This window comes from Anabrus simplex, chromosome 1 (assembly GCF_040414725.1).
Source record: "Anabrus simplex isolate iqAnaSimp1 chromosome 1, ASM4041472v1, whole genome shotgun sequence".
NCBI lineage: Eukaryota > Metazoa > Arthropoda > Insecta > Orthoptera > Tettigoniidae > Anabrus > Anabrus simplex.
Window position 1 is genome coordinate 126,758,221 of NC_090265.1, and position 25,432 is coordinate 126,783,652.

At 38.9% G+C, this 25,432-nt stretch overlaps 1 protein-coding gene across 5 annotated transcripts in view; it reads right to left on the reverse strand.

Annotated features, from left to right (window-relative positions):
- Positions 1–25,432, reverse strand: part of LOC136862759 (probable ATP-dependent RNA helicase DDX43) — a 272,457-nt gene that overhangs the window by 54,749 nt on the left and 192,276 nt on the right. For all 5 annotated transcript variants that reach the window (XM_067139022.2, XM_067139003.2, XM_067138995.2 and 2 more), the window contains exons 8-9: positions 7,295–7,427; positions 5,753–5,900 (exon numbers count right to left, since the gene is read on the reverse strand). In XM_067139022.2, coding sequence (XP_066995123.1) covers positions 5,753–5,900; positions 7,295–7,427 — 281 coding nt within the window. The remainder of the gene's footprint in view (positions 1–5,752; positions 5,901–7,294; positions 7,428–25,432) is intronic.

Genomic DNA, 25,432 nt, shown 5'->3' on the forward strand with positions numbered 1-25,432 from the left:
TCCCTTATATTACCATTTTCACACTAAATTATTTTTTTTTACATTTTTTTGTTAACGGCATCAAATGCACCTTGAAATTCTCTACATAACACAATATTCACCCATTTTAACCAATACATTCTGATTTACGTATGTTTGGCAAACCTGCTGCATTAGAGTAGGACAGCGCTACCCGCAAAACATGGGAGAAGGAAAGAGACGGAATTATCCCATTACTGCTGTACTGCAATTTAAGGTTGGAACGCTCTATAATCTCATTCTTCATGACTGTCCATTCTTCATCTGTTGTGTTTCCTTCAGCCTTTTCATTTAGCCCTTGTTTAACACATTCCTTGAAACAATCCAACACACTTTTGTCTTTCAACTTACCTAGATCCCATCGTTTTGCATTCCTTCCTCTCTTCAATTTCTTGTTGTGGTCAGAGTCCACATCTGCTCTTGAGAACGTCTTGCAAACCAACACCTGGTTTCTGAATATTTGACCAATTATAATGAAGTCTATTTGATACCTTCCTGTGTCTCCAGATCTCATCGATGTATAAAGCCGTCTGTGGTGTTTGAACCAAGTATTAGCAAGGACTAAATTATGATGGTTGCAGAATTCAACCAGCCAACTTCCTCTTTCATTCCTTTGTCCCAGTCCAAATTCCTCAACGGCATTACCTTCTCTTCCTTGGCCTACCACTGCATTCCAGTATCCCATCAGAATTAGATTCTCACTCCTTTTACATACTGTATTAAACCTTCTATATCTTCATATATTCTTCTGATTTCTTCCTCATCTGCTAAACTAGTAGGCACATAGACCTGCACTATTGTAGTGGACAATGGCTTGGTGTTTATCTTAACAATAATTTGTTAACTCTTTTGTTATGGCGATTTATTCTTAACACATGGTATGAATGGACGGTTAAAGATTTTTAATGATCATATTTCAATATCTATCCACAATAGTTTTGATTATTATGTCTTTTCTTATATATTTGTGATTCATTTTATGGCTGATGATGACATTTTGTGTGTTGAAACTGGTCCTAAGTTGAATAAAAGTTATTAGTAACGTCAACACATAATTAGTATTGAACAGGTTCCCTAATAGATATCTCATCAATGTGATCTCAGTTCAATACGAAAACATCAATGAAGCTCATATCTTTGAATCACGAATAAACTGAAAGACATTAACTCGTTCAACATAAATAAAATATATGTATTCTCGTATGTGTAAATTTCATGTCATATCTTTAGCATAGATTTGACATGTGCTTTCAGTTTATTAAAGCTTGTGTTTTAAAATTATAGGACCATTCTTTTCATTTACTAATGTAGTCGTATTCCTCTCATAATTAAGATTCCCCCACTTTAGAGATAATTAGTTTAGTGCCTACTTTCCAGACAGACCACTGACCCGTATGCTCTCGAGCTTAGTTGTGCACGTTGCTCAAGTAGGGGTGATGGGACTTTGATGCCGGGGTCATTCCCGAAGATCTCATCAAAGATAATCCATTCAGCCATTGCATTTGATAATTACAATAAATCATCGTGCACTGGAACCCTGGGCAGGTGCAGAATGTATGTATGCATGTATGTTACTTATGTGTCCTCTTCACAAAAATAATAAAGTCATTTGTTTTATTTTTTAATACTTTTTTCAAATTCCCTTGTTTAACCCTAGAAGTGGCAATTGTCGAATGATCAACATCTTTGTATTTCATTACATAATTTCTTTAGTTCTTTAACAGATGTCATGACAGTCTACTTTTTTGTCATTCTTGATGTCTACAGCAGCCTTGAGTTCAGTTTAATTCATAGTATTAACCTCTTTGGGCGCAATTCCATGGAAATAAATGAGTGCAGATTTCCAACCATCTGTTTGAGCTCCAATGCTGTAGTGTTTGTAAACAAACACTCATGAGCTTTGCTTTGCTATTCCATTTCATTTCATAGATTTCCATTTGGTGTGAATTATTTACTTGCATACATATCTTATTTGATTGATTATACACATTTTTAGTATAGTGTGTGTGTCAAATGGCATTTTATTATGGAAAATTAGTGATGAAGAATGTCAAATATAAAAAATGGCTTTCATGGCCGCATGATGTTAAAATCTAGGGAAGAGATCCAGCTTTTTGGTGCTTAGGCCGTGTGCATTGGCAGAGTTTCACCCAGACGTGCCTTTTGGACTCACCAGTTGGATTGGCACGCCCCTCCAAGACTCTAAGGCTGAAGTAAAAGATCACTTAATTTTAATGTTATACTAGCTGATGTACCCGTGCTTCACTATGGGATTCTCATGAAGACTGACTTTGTGGATTTCCTAACTAAAGTCAACATAGGTCATTATTAAAACGTCAGTAGGAATGTAGGGATTAAAAGCAATGTTATCATATAAAATGCTTGATCAAATGAAAAACAGCACATTTTCTCACTTCTAACGAACAGTACAACGGTGCCGATCTAACAGTCCAAACTTCCAGAGCTGGGATGACGTGGCTGCAGACTGCCTTGAACACTCCTGTCCTATTCTGTGAAAATATGCAAACTGCTCATTCCAATCAGTGCTTCAGAGTAGGGATTGAATAGCTCGAATGCTATGATGAACCAGTTTGTTACATACCAGTAGTATCAGAAAACCTACCCTAGCGAATGCTTTAGATAAGTCAATTGCGATACAGTCCAATTGACCTCCTGAATCCAGGATATCTGCTATATCTTGCCGGAATCCTACAAGTTGAGCTTCAGTGGAATAATCTTTCCTAAACCCAAACTGCCTTCTATCAAACCAGTTATTAATTTTGCAAACATGTACAATATAATCAGAAAGAATGCTTTCCCAAAGCTTACATGCAATGCATATTGAACTGACTGGCCTGTAATTTTCAGCTTTATGTCTATCACCCTTTCCTTTATACACAGGGGCTAATATAGCAACTTTCCATTCATTTGGTATAGCTCCTTCATGCAAACAATAATCAAGTAAGTACTTCAGATATGGCACTATATCCCAAACCAGTGTCTTTAGTATATCCCCCAAAACCTTATCAATTCCAACTGCTTTTCTAGTTTCCAACTTTTGTATCTTACTGTAAAAGTCATTGTTGTCATAGATAAATTTAATACTTCTTTAGTCTTAGTCACCTCCTCTATCTGGACATTATCCTTGTAACCAACAATCTTTACATACTGCTGACTGAATACTTCTGCCTTTTGAAGATCCTCGCATACACACTCCTCTTGTTCATTAATGATTTCTGGAATATCCTTCTTGGAACCTGTTTCTGCCTTAAAATACCTAGTCTTCCATTTTTCACTAAAATTTGTACGGTCGCCAATTATGCTTGCCATTATGTTATCCTTAGCTGCCTTTTTTGCTAGATTCAATTTCCTAGTAAGTTCCTTCAATTTCTCCTTACTTCCACAGCCATTTCTAACTATTTCTTTCCAACCTGCACCTCCTTCTTAGTCTCCTTACTTCTCTGTTATAATATAGTGGATCTTTACCATTCTTACCAACTTTAAAGGTACAAACCTATTTTCACATTCCTCAATAATTGCTTTAAACCCATCCCAGAGTCTGCTTACATTTGTATTTACCGTTTTCCACTGATCATAGTTATTAAAAACTCCCTCATGTCTGTTTTATCAGCCATATGGTACTGCCTAATAGTCCTGATTTTAATATCTTCCTTCCTTTCACATTTATTTTTAACTACCACAAAAACAGCTTTGTGATCACTAATACCATCTACTACTTTGGTTTCTGTATAGAGCTCATATGGTTTTACCAGCACCACATCCAGAATATTCTTCCCTCTAGTTGGTTCCATCACTTTCTGAATCAGATGCCCTTCCCATATTAACTTATTTGGCATTTGTTGGTCATGCTTCCTGTTGTTCGCATTACCTTCCCAATTGACATTTGGTAAATTGAGATCACCCGCTACAATCGCGTTCCTTTCCTTATCGTTTCCCACATAGCTGATTATCTTATCAAATAATTCTGAATCAGCATCTGCGCTACCCTTTCCCGGTCTGTACACTCCAAAGACATCAAGTTGCCTGTTATCTTTGGTAGCTTCAATCTGCCTCTCCAACAAAGGGCTGAGTCTCCAGCCTTCAAAACCATACCGAACGGTAGGAAAAACACAGAATCAAAATATCTGAACTTGGAGCTGAAGAGCTCTACCGGTGAATAGGGCTCTCATACTGTTGGAACAAATTTTGGTTTGCCCGATCCTGGATAAGATTTCATTCTTGGGATCACAATGCTCACTTATCTATCTATCTATCTATAAAACAGAATATCTGTCCGTCCATTCCTTATACAAATCCACTGTTCCACCAATTTGAACCAAACCTTTTATACCTTTTAGGACCCTGCGGTAACCCTATTTACAAAAAATTTTAACAGCACTCTCCATTCCCTGGATTTAGGCCTTTTGGCACATTAACATAAGACTAATATAGGCGAAATATCGAATTTGTCGTACAAGGGCAAGGCAAAGCTCATTTTAAGCCTCATTACACAGATAAAACTCTGTTAGGCTCTACGGGTTCCAAAAACCATGTTTTAAGGGCCTGAAACAGAATGTTGTGGAGATGTTCATATCACACTACCTCGCTCTAGGAATCGGATGAAGAAATGACAAGCCATAACCATGGCAACATCAGCTCAATGATTCTACAGTAGAATGCAGGCCTGGTGTTCGAAGTAGGCACGTGCGAAAATGTAGGTTAGGCCAAGGAGAGATTCTGCTACACATGACTGCCTAGAAAAAGAAAGCATTGGACAGGGGTGGAAAAGGGGGTGAAGTATTAAAGTAATAGAAATCAACCAATATTAAAGTAGAATCCAAAGTTTCTGCAGTCGCTGAGATGTATTACGACACTCTGGACGCTGTTTAAGTACCAGTTCGGCTGCATAGGCATGGTGAGAAATGGTGATGAAGAAAATGTCCAAAGTGACCAAGATTAATTTAATTAACGAGAAACAAAATAATATATAACTAAAACTTGAAATTAAACACACAACAATTACTTTTAAACTACAAAATAGTTCTTAAAATATCAGACAATAACAAAATCTACAAAAATTTGTTTCACTGACAATTAACAGGTAATAAAATACCTAAAAGGAAACACTCGATAAAATGCCTGGGCAGCACCGAGTAATACAGTTAGTTCACTATAGTCGCAAGATATTTGAAGGATTACACATGCTGAACAATAATAGTGTTGTGCATGTGCAGGGAGGCCTTTTTAGGGGGTTTTGAAAATATAATCAGCTTGGTTCTGCCCATATTCATGGACAGACCAAATGCTGCACTGATCCTTCGTGTTACTGATAATAATTTAAAGAACAGTAAGGTTACTGGCTAACACAACCTTATCAGCAAAGTGGATGTTATTAATGCCATTGCCATTCATCCTGATGCCTAGGTTAAATCCATGATAGCCTCTCTGAATACAGCCTCAGAGTAGATATTAAAACGGACAGGGGACAACACACAGCCCTGTCATTGCCTGTACATAAAACTTTGTCCTCAGTTGTGTCTCCCTCTATTTTGACCTCACCTGTTGGGTTCTAGTAGAGTCTAGTGACTGAGACAGCAAATGATGGCAACTATAAGAATAGTCAGATCATTTATCATTCCAGTCGGAGTATATTTTAATTCTTCCTTTAGGCAGCAACAATTTACATTTTCAATGAAAACATTTGGGTTTAAAAATGAAATGAACCTTTACTGACCTCCTGCACTTTAGTTTCCTCAGGAACAATTTTGACTACTTGAGTGACAGAGTGCACAGCTGCCAAGTCTAAGGAACCAATGAACACTTGGATGGGATTGTTCATGTATGATTTTGCCAAACGTCTAACTCCTTCAGGCCATGTCGCACTGAAAATAGACACAAGATGCCAAAACAATAACAGATTATCTTCTTTACATCAGTCCAGAGTTTCCATGCAAGTACAGGATACCTAAAATGCATACAGTACAGTAATCCACTGAATAAAGGACTTTAACAGGGGAGCCAGCATAGATTTCTCCTCTTCTTTGAATCATGCTTTTTTCTTTTATTGTGTGAGGTTATGTTTGTCAGTGAGTTATCCAAGAGCATTATCTGAGTACTGTAAATGCACCTTGTTGGATACAATTTTGGAAATAATTTTTTCCATAGCTTTCGAAAGATTTAAACTGTGAATCAAGGTTAATTGCATGCAGTAACTGGTCTTTGAATATTTTGTGATGCAGCAAGCGTTGCCATTTCTGAATTAGGAGTAGCAGTTAATTCAAAATCATGTAATTCAAAGTTCGATTTTTGCATCCCAATGACTTTGAATAAACGAGGTTTTACTGTAGATTAATTTCTGCTTTCTACTAGAAGGTCCCTTCTGACTGAATGTTTTTCCATAAATTCTGGGAAACAAGACTGACCCTATGAGCAATACAATGAACAAACACAGCTCAGGGTAATTTTTGCTTTATTCTAACCTGCAATCTGCTCTGTGATTAACATCAGACACCCTACTTATTCACTGGAATATAACAATTGTCAATATGTCCATCACGATATTATAGAATTTCTCATAACTTATGGGTAAAGTTTCATAAAAACCCATGAAAGTCTGTTGCACTTCTAAAGTAGCGAGACGTAAGGTATAAGATAGAGTCCAGTTTAATATACTATGATGCTATAATTTGCTTTCCAGCATGACTTCGCTTGTATGCGAGTTATGCAGAAGCATTCTAGTTTTCAGGTAAGTTTTAAAATTAGAGTGATTAAATTTGCAGAGAAACACAGTAATGATGCTGTGGACTGAGAATTTCATGTGACTGAGTTTAACATATGCTACTGGTGAAAACCCCAGCAAATCAAGAAAGGCATTCTGGGGGTCGAAAGAACTTTGTTAATATTCAAGAAACACTTCCAGGTACAACCGTGAATGAAAAAAAGATATGCATATTTCATTGACGAGTGCTGGTAATAGGCGTTATTTTTTCTTCTCTTGTGCAATGAAACTTAAGTGGCAGGGAAGCGTATTTGGCTACGAATAGAATACTACAAACTTAATATTTTATTTTTGTGACTGCATTTAATCTAAATAAATTTCCAATGTATTAGGTTGTGTTCAGTATACGTAGTACAAGTCGAAGACACAAACAAGTGTTATAGATCTTTTTGAAGAGAAATCCACCTTTCCAATACAACAAATATAACACTTGTTTTAGGATGAAAATGCAAGTTAAAAAATGAGAGTAAATGTGGTATTTGATTTAGCTCAACTTACCTGGTCATCACAGTTTGTCTATCTGGTCTAATATCCAGCAATGTCTTACGAATTTGAGGCTCAAATCCCATGTCAAGCATTCGATCAGCTTCATCCAGGACGAGGTAAGTAATTGATGTAACATCAATAACACCTATGGAAAATACAAAAATAATTATAAGATGAAGGAATGAAATCTGGAAGTTCTTAAAGGCGGAAACACACTGCTGTCACTTCACGTGAACCATCTCTGAGCTGAGTCAGCGTGGAGGGGAGGTTGATGATGTCACTGCATGCAGCGTGAAGACAGGAAACACACTGTCCTCATATTCACACATCACAGTATACTTCGTCCGATGGCAAACTACGATAGTACATCCAACTGATCGGATTCTGATGAAGTTTTAATTGCCTGTGATGTTTCAGTTGCCATGAGTACTGTCCGTTGCAAACCACTGTGGGTGCACGAAAGTAATTTGCGGTGAATACCACAATTTAATAAGGGAGCTAAATGGGCATCCAGAAAAATTTCAGATGTACTTCAGGCTGAAAAAAATGAAATCAACTACTTACATAATCTCATCAAGGATGAAATTGTTGGCCGAAGTACGCTCTGCATTTGCAACTTATTCGGAGGAACCCTACACAAGGATTTCAGATATGAGAAAATTTCAAAACATAATTCAACTCATTTTGAAGGCTCCGTGCCATGGCAATTACCAACAGTTCGTCATGGAAGAATAAATTGAACAAAGAAGAAATGAACTGGATATCTAATTATTTTCTTGTTATTTGCTTCACGTCGCACCGACACAAATAGGTCTTATGGAGACGATGGAATAGGGAAGGAAGCGGCCGTGGCCTTAATTAAGGTACAGCCCCAGCATTTGCCTGGTGTGAAAAATGTGAAACAACGAAAAACCATCTTCAGGGCTGCCGACAGTGGGGTTCGAACCCACTATCTCCCGGATGCAAGCTCACAGCTGCGCGACTCTAACCACACAGCCAACTCGCCCGCTGATCTCTAATTCAACAGGATAATTTGTATTTGTGTAGGACTTAATTTATTATTATTATTATTATTATTATTATGTACTGCTCCGTAGCTAAATGGTTGGTGTGCTGGCCTTTGCTCACAGGGGTCGCGGGTTCAATTTCCGGCAGGGTCGGGAATTTTAACCATCATAGTTAATTTCATTGGCACGGGGGCTGGATGTATGTGCCCTCATCATAATTTCATCCTCAATTCGATGCACAGGTCGCCTACGGGGGTCAAATAAAAAGACTTGCACCTGGCGAGCCGAACTTGTCCTCGGACACTCCCAACACTAAAAGCCATACGCCATTTCATTTATTATTATTATTATTATTATTATTATTATTGGGATAACAATCATAAGCACAATTGTGGACTGTTTTCAACAAATGAATGCCTATTAAAACTAGTACGTGTGATCTTAATTCCTTTCCTATTTTGTACCATGCCGCGTGCCACATTTACTGATTTCTATAGTTAATCGAACCTATGTCATACAGTTCTCATGCACCCGCACCAATTCAATTAACATTTCTTCCATATCCTAAAAGAAACTGCTTCTGTTCGCACTTCACATCGCCAGATATGTGCAAGAGCAGAAAATTGTGCTCCGCGTGAAGAGCGCTGTCACCAGATTGTACGTCACAATGACGTCAGCCAACGTCAACAGCCGTGACATGAGTGCACTGTGAACATTCTACATTTCATACAGTGTGGAAAAGGAATAGCACATCTTTCTTGACAGGTTCGATTGCGTCACGATACCCGCAAACTCACGTGAAGTGACAGCAATGCGTTTCTGCCTTAAATGGTAATGGGCTATGTGCTGAGAGCAGAATTTTAACACGCTGAGTGCCACATGCCATACATGGAGACACGTTCAACTTCAAATTTGAAACCTCAAAATCTGAGTTGGCATGACACCATATGGCGGCACAGAAGCATTTCAGGCAATGTGGTGTTGAAGATCAGTTATGCCATCTATGCATATGATAAAGATGTTGATTCCCATAGGGAACCTGATATATTTGTTCCGAATGAGTAAATTTATAATACAAATATAGTTGGTCCGTTATTTTCCCACTGGCCCATTCCTGGTTGCCAGAGTTTCACCCCAGTGTGCTAAGTTGGGCTCATCAGTCTTGGTAGGTGTGCTATTTACCAACTGATGAGCCCAACTTAGCATGCTGGGGCGCAACGCTGGCAACCAGGAATGAGTTAGCTGGAAAATTTATAATGTCCAATAACGGATCAACTATATTGGTGTTATCTATGCACATTACATTAGTACTACATGAAGTGTAAAGTACATGGCACATTCCAGCTATGTATTTTTACAGTGTCACCAAATGCTGTCACAGTACTGTTCTGATGTCACTAACTGGCCGCTGGTGAACCATGCAACTGCAATTGTGCCATTCATGTGGATTTGTTGTTCATATGTAGATTACCATTCTATACGCCTAATTATCCAATGAACTAAAGAAATGAAGATATAGGCAATGTAGTGGGTGAAAACTGTGTGATGAATCAATGATTCCCTGCAGGGGCTGGCTATCATTCAGACAATGTCTGGCAAGGCCACTGATATGGTGTCAAGGAATTTAAGGTGTGCAACGACACGGGCTACACATACAAAAGTATACACTGCTACAAGTACTTTCAGCTATCAGATTCCACTGAAATGGAACTTCTAGACCTATATATTGTAACGTTTTCGTCGTCCTGATAACGGAATAAAGGATGTCATATGATGTTTAAAGTTTGCCATGCACGGTAATGAGATAGCAAAGATTATGTAATTGAGCCATACATCTAAAAATGAACGAATATATTAAGTGAAATAGGCCGTGATTTCAGAGTATATATATAATACGGACGCATAAAATCAAGGAGGCCATGCATGTGACTGCAAAGATGTTCATTTGGCGAATTAATTATGCCTAGGTCATGGAGTTAGACGTAAAGTTATAAAGGATCCATGCGGCCGTGATAAAAAATAGAAAGTTTTTAAAATTGTTAAAAAAGAGGAAGAGTTTGAACAATTAAAAAAATTTGGTACGCAAAACTTCGAAGTAAGTTTATCTACGAAAAAAATAATCCTCGCGGAAAGAAGAAGGGAGATATTTCAATTAATATGAGCTGAAGAACCCGCACAGTGAAGAGATTTTAGAATTACGCCTATATCTGATCAAATATCGAGGCGGAAAGTCAGAAGAAGTTGAATAGTATCCGGACAGTAGTTGGAATATAGACCGAAGGCCGTTACGAAATACCAAGTCAAATTTAACGTATTATAGTTGATTGGCTGGATAGAAAAAATTAAAGCTAATTTCATAATTTACCTGTTAAAATCTGTCACAAGGAATTGACATTGAATTTCTGACATAATAACCTGAAACAAAAATATAATCTAGATTCTTTGTAGAACATTCTGAAGGATATGGACGTGATATTAATTGCCATATTGGAAATGTTTCTTTCACATATGACTAACGGCTACAACATGAGAGGCTAAATCAGAGATGGAGCCGACTTTCCGATGTAGACCGCCCAGCTGCTCCTGCTAACCTGGGTTTTGAGACTACAACCTGATGGTGACGTAACGGATGTTGGGGACTTTCTACGCAGCCCTAAGATGACAACATCGGAGCCATAACCCAGTCATCTAACATCAGCAGCCGCAAGCTAAGTTCCAAAGAATTAATTTATTATCTTGAGACTAATGTGTCGTAGACGTAGTATTTAAGTATTTGTAGTGAACATTGGTATGTTGCTTGTTACGGAGTTCTTCGTGATGAAATCTCAGTCGATACTATCTTTGCAATGAGATTATCCTAGTTGATTTATCATTATGGGAGTAGGTATTTCTTCCAGAGTTTATAATCAATGTCATAGTATAGGAATGTTTATAATTGAACAAGGAGAGATTTAAAGTGATGTTTTCAACCATTACGGGATTGAAACAACGTATACAAAGAGACATATCCCAGACGTAATGTTTAAAAGAAGATAGTTGATTTCTGAGTAACTTAGATCTGGTTACTATTACGACGCGATGACATGTGAGTATATATTAACTTGTTTAGTTTATACATGTGTTTCATTTACAGGATAACATGTTCATGTGTATTACAAATGAAACTTAACCCAGAAATGTACCGTTGCAGTACATTAATGATATGTTAAGACGATTTGCCGCCTAGTTGGAAATGATAAATGTTTACGTAGGGAAGTTAGGATTTGAGTGACATGCTGATGTGGTTTTACAAATAATTATTAGCTGAGATATATTTATGGGAATGAATAACGAGATAATATGGAAATTAATATTGGTAAATGGAGAGATAGATATGCTTATGGATAATTTTGGTGGTAAATACGATGTATTACTGGCCAATGGTGATGTTTGACATATGCGGCAAGATATTAAAATGGTAATGCGAGATATATTGGGTTAGTGGTACATGAATACAATGAAATACATCGTAGATTTTGTATGTGGGTTACCGTAAACTGTCTTCAGATTAAATATCCAAATAAGAAATAAATAAGGGGAAACTTGTTGTCTTCATAGAGAATATGTCAACGTTGTACTGAATGTTATTTGAAGTTTGGTATCGAGAATGTCTTTAATTGATAGAGCAATTTCATAATTTGAATCTCTACCACAATTAAATGAAATAAGTTACCAAATACATTCCTACGAATTTTATGATACTTGATTGGACATTGGTGAAACCATAAATCATGATAGGTATATTTTCTATTTGAATTACGATAATAATTTTTCTTTATATGATACCTACATTTAATTTTAGGATGTTATCTGAATATTTTAACCAAATGACATGGTCAAAGTGACCAATATTTTTCATTTAATGATCAATATATATTTGAAATAGCCATTTTGAGCTGTTATATACTTGGAACTTACTTGCAACTGCTGACGTCATAATATTGGAAGATACAAATGTGTTAGTGACAGAATATTAATTTAATATCGACGAAAATAAGCATTTATAAAAATTTTTTTTAGAAAGAAACAAGAGCTTATGGACTCAGATTAAGCATATTTGTTATGAAATTTACTAAGGCTTAGGGACTTAGCATTTTTTAACCCATATTAATTTTTTTTCTGCTTATCAATTAATTGTCATTATTATCATGAGATAATTAATTCCAGAGAATATTTAACTACATCTTCAACAGATAGAATATGTAGGTACCTAAGATTTATGTGATTAAGAGAATTTATTCTTTATTTTTATGATGCGGATAATAAGTGCACGAGGATCAGTTGAATCAGATTGTAGGTAGATTAAATTTAATTTTTTTCATATAAAGAGGAGGAAGATAATTGATGTAAATAAATGTTATCAGATTTTCTTTTATGATTCTAGAATCAGGAAATAAATGATAGATTTTCCAATTTAGAGGTTATTATTGAAGATAGGCTAATATTATGGTATAGATGATTTTGAATTAATTAATTTAAAAAAAAAATTATTTTATTTTTTCTTTTCTTCGAATAATTGGACTTGGACAACTTAACATTGACTCCGATGGATGGATGGTATCTATGGTAATTTATTAAAAAGGAAATGCGGTTTCCCAGTTGACCTCATGCAAAAATAATACTATTCACAGATGCATTTTAATTATCCCTGAGAGGTGTCATGTGGCAATTTAAGGATTATCCTATCGATAAATGTGATATGAGAAATGAAGATTGCGATATCGCTTAAATTTTATGATGCGGATACTGTTTATTCAATGAATGTTAGAAGCGAGCATAGCTACCGACACTTAGCATCCTTCTTCTTAAATGCATTGATCCATTTAATGATCCGTAGAAGTGATGGTTGGATGAGGGGAAAATAGCCGGAGCAATTGTTGGGATGCCCAATATGGTGCAAGAAAGAAATCCCCTCAGGATGGTGCAATATGGACATTGGTCACTTTCTCTGCACTGACAAATACTACACATCAAATGAGCTAGCTGAGGTGAAACAGGACAGAAAGATACACTTTAATAACATGCTTAGGAAAAGTAGAAAAGGTTTTGCAAAACATACGAAGCTTAAATAAGTTAATGTGAGCTGTTTGAAATATTTTAAAACTCTTGGCATTACTCAGTTCTAACACGAGTACTTTTTAGCATATTTAAAATTTTCATAAATATTTGGCTTACAATGGTTCATGGTGTGGGTTACTGTAGTCACGTCCTAGTTCGTGAACCATAGGCAATGGCTGAGTGGCCTAGTAAGTGGTCCTGAGAGTCGGGATACCAGTTGGTATGGAATGGGAGTGGGCATCTCGGGCATATTCTGAATCAAGGCCCTCCTTGTGCTCAGGCGGCTAGGACTATATAATTCACCAGTGGTCCATAACCCGTTACAGGAGATCCTCACTTGGACTATGTGCAAGTAGGGTAGCATCCTGCTTCATGAATTTACCGAGCTCAGAAGATTTTACGCAAGCCTCGGACCTATGGGAGTAATGGAGTCCCACTCCCATTTGACAGGCGAGGGACTCCTTGGAAACAACTTGGCGAACTAAATGGAATTCGATGGGGAGCTATCAATATTAATGGGGCTTATGGAAGAAAGAAAGTAGAATTGGCTGAGTCAACAAAGAGCATGCATCTGGATGTGCTAGGAGTAAGTGATATTCGGGTAAGGGGAGATAACGAGGAAGAGTTATGAGATTGTAAAGTGTACTTGACGGGTGTTAGAAAGGGAAGGGCAGAGTCCGGGGTAGGGCTCTTTATCAGGAATACCATTGCACGCAACATAGTTTCTGTTAGGCAGATTTGTCAGTTGGAGGAATCAGGACTAGAATTGTCTCTGTGTATTCATCATGTGAGGGTGAAGATGAAGTTGACAAGTTTTATGAAGCATTGAGTGACATCGTGGTCAGGGTCAACAGCAAGGATAGAATAGTGCTAATGGGCGATTTCAATGCGAGAGTTGGGAATAGAACTGAAGGATACGAAAGGGTGACTGGTAAATGTGGGGAAGATATGGAAACTCTAATGGGAATGGGAAGCGTTTGCTGGACTTCTGTGCTAGTACGGGTTTAGCAGTTACGAATACGTTCTTCAAACATAAGGCTATTCACCGCTACACATGGGAGGCTAGGGGTACCAGATCCATAACAGACTATATCTTAATAGACTTCGAATTCAGGAAATCTGTTAGGAATGTACGAGTTTACCGGGGATTTTCGATGATACAGACCACTATCTGATCTGTAGTGAACTAAGTATCTCTAGGTCTAGGGTAAAGTGAAATCTGTCTGCAAACGAATAAGGGTAGAAAATCTCCAGGACGAGGAAATTAGAAGTACATGGATATGATTAGTGAGAAGTCTCGAACAGTAGACAGTAAGCAGGTTCAGGATATAGAAAGTGAATGGGTGGCATACAGGCATGCTGTAGTTAAAACAGCAAGGGAATGCCTAGGAACTACTGTGTGTAGAGATGGGAAAAAGCGAAAATCTTGGTGGAATGGTGAAGTGAGAGCAGCTTGTAAACGTAAAAAGAAGGCTCATCAGAAATGGCTCCCAACAAGGGCCGAGGCAGACAGGGATTTGTACGTAGATAAAAGAAACAGAGCGAAACAAATAGTTATTGAATTCAAAAAGAAGTCATGGGAAGATTTTGGTAATAACCTGGAAAGGCTAGGTCAAGTAGCAGGGAAACCTTCCTGGACTGTAATAAAGAATCTTAGGAAGGGAGGAAAAAGGAAAGGAACAGTGTTTTGAGTAATTCAGGTGAACTCATAATAGATCCCAGAGAATCACTGGAGAGGTGGAGGGAATATTTTGAACATCTCAATGTAAAAGGAAATCATCCTGGTGGTGCTGCTAACAGCCAAGCTCATGGGAAGGAGGAAAATGATGTTGGTGAAATTACGCTTGAGGAAGTGGAAAGGATAGTAAATAAACTCAATTGTCATAAAGCAGCAGGAATAGATGAAATTAGACCTGAAATGGTGAAGTATAGTGGGATGGCAGGGATGAAATGGCTTCATAGAGTAGTAAGATTAGCATGGAGTGTTGGTAAGGTACCTTGAGATTGGACAAAAGCAGTAATTGCACCTATCTATAAGCAAGGGAACAGGAAGGATTGCAACAACTATCGAGGTATCTCATTGATTAGTATACCAGGCAAAGTATTCACTGGCATCTTGGAAGGGATGGTGCGATCAGTCGTTGAGAGGAAGTTGGATGAAAACCAGTGTGGTTTCAGACAAGAGAGAGGCTTTCAGGATCAGATTTTCAGTATGCGCCAGGTAATTGAAAAATGCTATGAGAGGAATAGGCTGCTGTGTTTATGTTTCGTAGATCTAGAGAAAGCATATGACCGGGTACCGAGGGAAAAGTTGTTCGCTATATTGGGGGACTATGGAATTAAAGGTAGATTATTAAAATCAATCAAAGGCATTTATGTTGACAACTGGGCTTCAGTGAGAATTGATGGTAGAATGAGTTCTTGGTTCAGGGTACTTACAGGGGTTAGACAAGGCTGTAATCTTTCACCTTTGCTGTTCGTAGTTTACATGGATCTTCTGCTGAAAGGTATAAAATGGCAGGGAGGGATTCAGTTAGATGGAAATGTAGTAAGCAGTCGGGCCTATGCTGACAACTTGGTCTTAATGGCAGATTGTGCCGAAAGCCTGCAGTTTAATATCTTGGAACTTGAAAATATGTGTAATGAGTATGGTATGAAAATTAGCCTCCCGAAGACCAAACTGATATCAGTAGGTAAGAAATTCAACAGAATTGAATGTCAGATTGGTGATACAAAGCTAGAATAGGTCAATAATTTCATTTATTTAGGTTGTGTGTTCTCCCAGGATGGTAATATAGTGAGATTGATTAAGGGTGTCATAAAGCTAATGCAGTGAGCTTGCAGTTGAAATCAACAGTATTCTGTAAGAAGGAAGTGAGCACCCAGACGAAACTATCTTTACATCTGACTGTTTTCAGACCAACTTTGCTTTACGGGAGCGAAAGCTGGGTGGACTCAGGATATCATATTCATAAGTTAGAAGTAACTGACATGAAAGTAGCAAGAATGATTGCTGGTACAAACAGGTGGGATCAATGGCAGGAGGGTACTTGGAATGAGGAGATAAAGGCTAATTTAGGAATGAACTTGATGGATGAAGCTGTACACATAAACCGGCTTCGGTGGTGGGGTCACGTGAGGCGAATGGAGGAGGATAGGTTACCTAGAATAATGGACTCTGTTATGGAGGGCAAGAGAAGTAGAGGTAGACCAAGACGACAATGGTTAGACTCTGTTTCTAACGATTTAAAGATAAGAGGTATAAAACTAAATGAGGCCACAACACTAGTTGCAAATCGAGGATTGTGGCGACGTTTAGTAAATTCACAGAGGCTTGCAGACTGAACGCTGAAAGGCATAACAGTCTATGATGATAATGTATGTGCCGGGCTGAGTGGCTCAGACGTTTGAGGTGCTGGCCTTCTGACCCCAACTTGGCAGGTTCGATCCTGGCTCAGTCCGGTGGTATTTGAAGGTGCTCAAATACGTCAGCCTCGTGTCGGCAGATTTACTGGCACGTAAAAACTCCTGCAGGACTAAATTCCAGCACCTCGGCGTCTCCGAAAAACCGTAAAAGAGTAGTTAGTGGGACGTAAAGCAAATAACATTATTATTATTGATAATGTACGTATGCATGCATGCATGCATTTATTTATTTATTTATTTATTTATTTGGCTTACAGAATTTATGCTGGCAGTTTGAATTTGCAAATGTCCAGCTCCTTGGCTGGTCAGCATAGTAGCCTTCGGTTCAGAGGGCCCGGGTACGATATGCGGCCAGCTTGGGGATTTCTAGACCTAGCTTGGGGGGGGGGGGGGCTGGATGTTTATGTTCCTAGTAATAGACACCTTCATATAACACTGGGTACAAACCACCACAGAAATAAGCAACAGTAAATACACCCTCCACATAGGGGTGGCATCAGGAAAGGCATCTGGCTATGAATTAGGCTTAATCCATGCAAAGTAACAACCCCAGGTAACTGGAAAAGACCAGGCAGAATAATAATAATAATAATAATAATAATAATAATAATAATAATAATAATAATAATAATAATAATAATAATAATAATTTCTGTTCATCAATCTGTTCCTCTAACAATGTAATTGAAAATTTTTCAACAGTGTACAGAATCACACTATCTTTTAGATCTCTCATAAAGTGGTGTGACACCACAAGTTATCACACATGAACACAGTATGGTGCAATGCAGTTTACTTAATTCCAAGATTATGTAAACAGCCTCCATCACAAAGTGCTTTGGCACCGGAAGAAAATTACGCAATTCATGTTTGGCACTAATAGAGTGGTGTGCCATAATCAGCCTGGCACTTAACATGTTAAAACAAAAATACTAGATACTTTTTTAAATTTCTAGATTACACTTCATGTGGTATAGGCCCATCAATAATACCGGAAGATAAATTTTAGCACGGTATTACTGTTTGGGTCACACAGCTGTCAGCTTGCATTTGGGAGAAAGTGGGTTCACCCCACTGTCGGCAGCCCTGAAGATGTTTTACCATGATTTCCCATTTTTACACCAAGCAAATGCAGGGGCTGTCCCTTTATTAAGGCCTTGATCAATTCCTTCCCACTCTTAGCCTTTTCCTGTCCCACTGTCGCCATAAAACCTACTGTGTTGGTGTGACGTGAAGCAAATTATAAATAAAAGCAAAAACAAAACATGGCATTATTACAGTAAGATATTTTGTAAATGATATACGATCCTTAAAGCGTAAATAAATACCCAAGGTTTATGCTTTATTAGAATAAAATATCTACATAATTTGCCTCTTTTCTAGAATTCTCAAGTTAAATCTAGCCACCACAGTTACCTAGGTCCAGGTGTTGACAGTGACCATAATCTTGTCCTAGCTTATCCAGCTAAGGAGAATACAGAAAACGAAAAAGACAAAATGGCACTTGGACGGTCTAAAGAATGAGTAAAATAAACAACTCTTCAAAGAGAAGACCAATGAAGTGATAGGAAGACATCAAGGAGAATTAAGAGGATGGATCAAGATAAAGGATGGAATAATAGATGTTGCAAATGAGTTTTTAGGTAAGAGGAAACTGGAGCCAAGAAAACAGCGGATGGCAGATGAGATATTAAAACTTATAGAAGAGAGGAATAAACTGAGGAAAGAAAATAAATTGGAAGACTATAAAAAATCATATTACAAGTAAATACAGAGAGAAAGAATAGTGGGCAAAAGAAGTAGTTGAAGAAATTGAAAATGATACGAGAAATGGAAGACAGGATCGATGATGATGATGCTTGTTGTTTAAAGGGGCCTAACATCGAGGTCATCGACCCCAAATGGTACAAAATGGAATGACAACAAAAAAATTCAAAATCATCCACTGACCAAAACAAAATAAAAATCGTCCTGAAGAAGGAATGGATGGACATGAACCAACAAAAAGCGAGTGAACAAAAAAAATAGTGGATCCAACTCGAAAAAAGATCATAAATAATTTATTACTGACCAAGGGACCACTAATAAAGCACAATCCTGAATCGAGGATGCTTGATGTCTAAAGGGGTCCAAAATCCAGGTCTAAGGACCCTCAGAATGGTACATGTCGCGAGTAAAGTAGAACCATGGTATTTGTCATGTTGGGGTACTAATCAAAAGTAGCAAAGACTCATGGTGTTCCACACATGACGGTACTACTCAGAAGTATTACACTTCGTACAGGGAACGCAGATCTATGGTGTTTCTCACACAATGGCACCACTCATAGCCAACGCAAACTGATAAGGTTCCTCACCTACGTGTACTAACCACAGGGACTCTTATAATCCCGTGGTGTTCCTCACATAGTGGGAACTAATCACAGGCAACGCAGACCCACGGTGTCGCTCATATAGTGGTAGAACTCACAGGCAACGCACAGACCCGTGGTGTTGCTCACATGGGTACGACGCACGGGTACTGGAAACCCCCAGGCCAGCCTCTTTACTGCTACTAATCACAAACCTATTTCTTACCTAATATAGTGGTACTACTCGCAAGTACAGGCAACTCATGGTGTTCCCCGCGTGATGGTACAAATCAAAAGTAGTTTCGTGGTTCTAATTCAATCATCCCATGGTCACCCCTTTTAGTCGCCCCTCACGACAGGCAGGGGATACCATGGGTGTATTATTCGTGTGTCCCCCCACCCACAGGGTGTAAAGAGAGAGAGAGAAAAGAAGAAGAAAGAAGGGATCCGTCACTTCGAAAGATGAAGGAACGGACGAAGAAAGGCAAGGGCCACGAAGGGCGTGAAAATGAAAGACTCCCTAGGCCTCGAATGCTCTAATACCGTCGGGGTCGGAAAAGAATAAGAGTTGACCAAGGGAAGTCCGACAGGATAGACTAAAGTGAGGAGCCTGGCACAAGTAAGTGGAAGCAATGCCAAGACTCAGATAAGGGCCCCGTGGTTGCCAATCCACACTCCCAAGTTGAGAGCCCCTTGGGCCCCTGTTAGTTGCCTCTTACGACAGGCAGGGGATACCGTGGGTGTATTTTTCGTCTGCGCCCCCCACCCGCAGGGGGTAGTGTGTTTGGTTTGCGAGACGTATTTTATTTTTCTCAAGTTTGCCGGCAAGCCGGTTAGGACCCCCCTATCCGCCACGTGGGAATATCACCTCTCCCCCTGCTACTCCAGCGTAGTAGGTTCGTGGGAAGACAGGATCAGGCATATAAAATTATATCCCTGCAGTACAAACCTAAAACAAAATCCACTCTGCTAAAAAAAAAAAAAAAAAAACTTGTGTCCTCATCCCGAGGTGGTGCAGCTCTTTTCAGGCACACCCCCATTGGAGGTGAGCTGCATGTACCATTTCAACCACATACCAGCCCTCCTGCCAGTCTTAAATTCCTGACAGTACCGGGAATCGAACCCGGGCCCCCGAGGACGGCAGCTAATAACACTAACCGTTACGCTACGGAGGAAGGACAAGGATAGAAATCTACTGGTGGATAACGAAGAAGTATGTGAACGTTTGAGAGAATATATAGAATTATAGAGTGATAAAGAAATCAGAGACATAAATGAAGTTGTAGCAGATTTTAGAAGGCAGTGAGTGAAAGACTAGAGACAAAAGAAGTAACAGAAAAAAAAAAAAAAAAAAAAAAAAAAAAAAAAAAAAAAAAAAAAAAAGAAACCTAATATCGCAAATTCATTAAGATGATGTGTTTTTTCTTGTAAAGTCATTGTTGTACATACAGCAGTGTAAATAAATGCATTAAATACTGATTAGTGACAAAGAGTTATAAGCAGTAACATTGGTGACCTCCGAGTGATAAAAATAATGGCAAGTTTTCGAGGTGTAGTGAAGTGAAACATAAAGAAGCCACCAATTAAATAACCACACACTGTTACGTGAGTAGAAGTTCTCAGTCACATTTATTTCATCGTCCTGTGATGAACGTCCATCTTAGGCCGAAGACTGTGTTGTAAATTGTGTATTCAGAAACATATACAATAGGAACTAACCCCGACAAGGCAACCCAGGAGAACAAAGATATTCCAACTGTAGGATGCGAAGCTAACAAAGTTAGCGTAAAAATTCCTCCGTTTTGGTCTGAGAAGCCCGAAATTCGGTTTTTACAAGTAGAAGCCCAGTTCAGCATTAACAGAATCACATCCGAAGAAACCAAATTTAATTACATAATTGCCCAACTCGAACCAAAATATATCGATAATATTTGGGATATAATAACAGGACCAGGAACTGCTAAATATACGGCCGCCAAATCACGACTCCTGGATATTTTCAAAGAGAGTGAAGATGTGAAAATCAAAAGATTGTTTACTGGTGTAGAGTTAGGTGATTACAAACCTAGTCAGCTTCTTACGAAAATGCAGTCGTTAGCTGGAAAGGATGTGACTGATAAGGTTATTAGAACCCTTTGGCTAGATAAGCTTCCAGATTCGATAAAAAATATCCTAGTCATGAGCGAAGAGTGCCTGGAGCATGTCGCAGTGATGGCTGATAGGATGTTGGAGATGAACCCCCGTAATGACGTTTTCAAGGTTGATACCCAAGACCCAAAAGGTACTATTATTAATGAGCTAGTTACTAAGATTGCTGATTTGAAACAACAAATCGCTATGATGTCCGTAGGACAACCGAGGAGTCGAAATCGTAGTCATCGCCGGCGAAGCTCTAGCCGTAACCGAAGCCGAAGTAGAAGAAGATAAACCCAAAAGGCAGGTATTCCTATTATCACTTCCGATTTGGTCAACAGTGCATTCCAGAGACATGTAAACAGCCTTGCTCATGGAAATCGTCGGAAAACTCCAACGGGCAGTAGAATTAGCGGCTAGTTCACCTGCCGAGAACCATGATAGAAGCCGCAAACACCGGTTATTCGTAATAGATAATAAGACAGGCCTGCGGTTTCTTGGTGACAGTGGGTCAGATGTGTCAATAATTCCACCAAGGAATTGTGATCGAATCGATGATTCGCTTAAACTTTATGCTGCCAATGGTACTGTAATTCCAACGTATGGTATCAAAACCCTAACTTTGGATTTAGGTTTACGCAGACAATTTCAGTGGCCATTTGTAATTGCTAAGGTCAACAAGGGTATATTAGGAGCTGATTTTTTAAACGAATTTCATTTGTGTGTCGATATTCGTAACAAACAATTAACAGATGGCGTAACCAAACTTAAAAGCAAGGGTGAGGTTATGTCCATTTTGGAAAATGATACTATACGTACAGTGAACAAAAGTATGCAATTTGCCGACTTGTTCAGGTCCTATCCTGAAATAACATCGCCAAATTTGGTACCAGAAAAGATTCCACATAATATTAAACATTATATCTATACCCAAGGACCTCCAGTTTATTCTAGAGCAAGACCATTAGCACCCCATCAGTTACAGCATACAAAACAAGAATTTCAATTTATGCTGGACCATGGAATCATCAGGCTGTCACAGTCAGAATGGGCTAGTCCTCTTCACTTGGTAAACAAGAAGGATGGATCTCTTCGTCCATGTGGAGACTATAGGAGACTGAATGAACAAACAGTTCCAGACAGGTATCCTATTCCGAGACTTGAAGACTTTCATCACATCTTGGATGGTGCAACGATTTTTTCCAAAATTGATTTATTCAGAGCGTATTTTCAAATCCCAATAGCAGAAGAAGACAAGCACAAAACTGCCATTATCACACCATTCAGACTTTTTGAATTTAATGTCATGAGTTTTGGACTTAGGAATGCCCCATCGACATTCATGCGGTTCATCCATGGTGTGTTGAATGGGTTAAATTTCGTATTTCCATACCTGGATGATATATTGATTGCCTCCAAATCAGTTGCAGAACACAAGCATCACCTACAGCTAGTTTTAGAACAGTTGTCGAAGTATGGCCTCCGCATCAATGACTAAATCTGTAATAGCTGCAAAAACTTGAACTTCTACGGTACTTGATGACACCAAGTGGTTTGAGACAACTTCCTGAAAAGGTACAAGCAATCAAGCATTATATGTTACTTGAGACCGTGCGTGACTTACGCACATTCCTCGGTTTGATCAACTTTTATCGTCGTTATCTGCCAAATGCAGCAGAAACTCGAGCTGTTCTGCACGAATATTTGAAAGGAGCTAAGAAGAACGACAGCAGAAAAACTGACTGGACCAACGAGGCCAAGAAACAGTTTGAGAAATGTAAAGAAGACCTGATTAATGCTACATTTCTGACATTTCCAGTTCCAGATCTGCCTATAGCCCTTTTCACAGATGCTTCTGATCAGGCTGTTGGAGCAGCATTACAGCAGTATGAAGACGCTGGTTGGAAACCCATAGCTTTCTACTCCAAAAAGCTTAGCAGTGCGCAGAATTGCTTGCAATATACCTGTCTGTGAAACAATTCAGGCACCTCATTGAAGGTAGAGAATTTACTATTTTTACGGATCACAAACCAATCACCTACGCATTCCAACAAAAGAATGAGAAGGCATCCCCTCGGCAACTACGGCATCTGCAGTACATCTCGCAGTTCACGACTGACATACGTCATGTCAGTGGCAGAGATAATGTGGTAGCCGATACTCTGTCAAGACTTGATGAAATTTCAGTAATTGATTATGAAGTCATAGCAAAGCATCAAGAAAATGATGAAGAGCTGAAGCAGTTACAAGACAATACATCACTGAAATTCAGTATCAGGTTCTCAGTACGTTGTGGTGTGATGTCTCTACTAATAACATTCGCCCTTTTGTTCCAAAGTTATTTCGCACAAAAATTTTCAAACAGATTCATGATATAGCACATCCTGGCATGAAAGCAACTGTCAAAAACGTTGTTGCCAAGTTTATATGGCCAGGAATAAGAAATGATGTGTGTAAATGGGCTCAATCTTGCATTACTTGTCAACAAAACAAAGTGACAAGGCACACTAAGTCTCCAGTTGGAAATTTTGAGCAACCAGATGATAGATTCAAAGTGGTTCATGTAGATATAATTGGACCCTTGCCACCATCAGAGGGAAACATTTACTGCCTTACTTGCATTGATCGATTCAGCAATTGGATGGAAATCATTCCAATGGCCAATATCACCGCCCAGTTAGTAGCAAGTTCTTTCTACAACAATTGGATAAGTAGATTTGGAGTTCCAGAAGTAATTGTTACGGACCAAGGGAAACAATTTGAATCGGAATTATTTAGAAACTTAGCAAAGCTCTGCGGAGCGAAGGTGCAGCATACCACTTCTTACCATTCCCAGGCAAATGGAAAAATAGAACGGCTACATCGTACTCTCAAAGCAGCAATCAGAGCGCACAAGAACCCCAGATGGACTCAGAACCTACCGACAGTTCTACTTGGTCTACGAGCAGCCATTCGAGAAGACTCCAACTACTCACTTGCAGAAATGATGTATGGAACCATCATCAGACTTCCTGGAGTGTTTTTCAAGCACTCAGTGCAGTTACAGTGCAATCCAGATACCTTTGTGACCCAACTCAGGGATCACATATAGCATCTTAAGCCCGCTAAACCTAGAACAGTGACATCCAGATCTACATTTATTCATAAAGACCTCTCTTGTAGTTCACATGTGTTCTTGAGGACAGACAAAGTTAAAAAAATCCCTCGAGCCACCTTATGAAGGACCGTTCCGAGTGGTAAAGAGGCAGGACAAATATTTCACCATCAGTATCAAGGGCAAAGATGTAAATGTTTCCACTGATAGACTCAAACCTGCTTACATACTAGCGGATGAAGAAACAGAACGAGATACAGTGAGGAATCCTAATCTACCTCCTGTAACACCCCCTGTTTCCGAAAAATACCATGCCAACCAGAAACAGGAAAATACCTTCCAGAACAGTGAATGAGTCAAGACTACACGTAGTGGTAAAGTGATAAGATTTCCTGCCAGATATCGGGACAGAATTCAGTTGATGACTTCTTAGGTTAGGTTAACTTAGGTTAGACTTTATTATGTACAGTTCATAAAAGTTTTCATCTTCTGTTAACATAACTTAGTTACTGGCAGGAGAGTGATGTAGCAGATTTTAGAAGGCAGTGAAAGACAAGAGACAAAAGAAGTAACAGGAAAAAAAAGGAGAAACCCGATATCACAAATTCATTAAGATGATGTGTTTTTGCTTGTAAAGTCTTATTGTTGTACATACTGTAACAGGAACGCCCGTACTTCAGTTTATCGGAGAGCATGAGGAACGACAAGGCGTGTACGGCCCATGCTAAGAGAGTAAGAGAGAAGGGTAGTGAAAGAAAAATTCATGATTAAGTGGATCCTTCAGTTTATTCAATAAATAGGCAAATAATTATGTCACCTTTTATAGCTGAATTGTAGATTTGTCCCTGAGGGCGTAAAGAGGACGTTGTCCCGCGGCGGCTGCGTCGTCTTGCGGTCGGCGTCGGCGTTGTCTTCCGTCGTTGGTGTTTGTATTAGTGTTGATGACTCGAACCAGAGGCAGGAACGGGGAAATGTGGAGCTTCCACATTTGACGTCATGGGGTACTGGTGTGACTTCCCTATGGCGAAGCACGCCGAAATAGT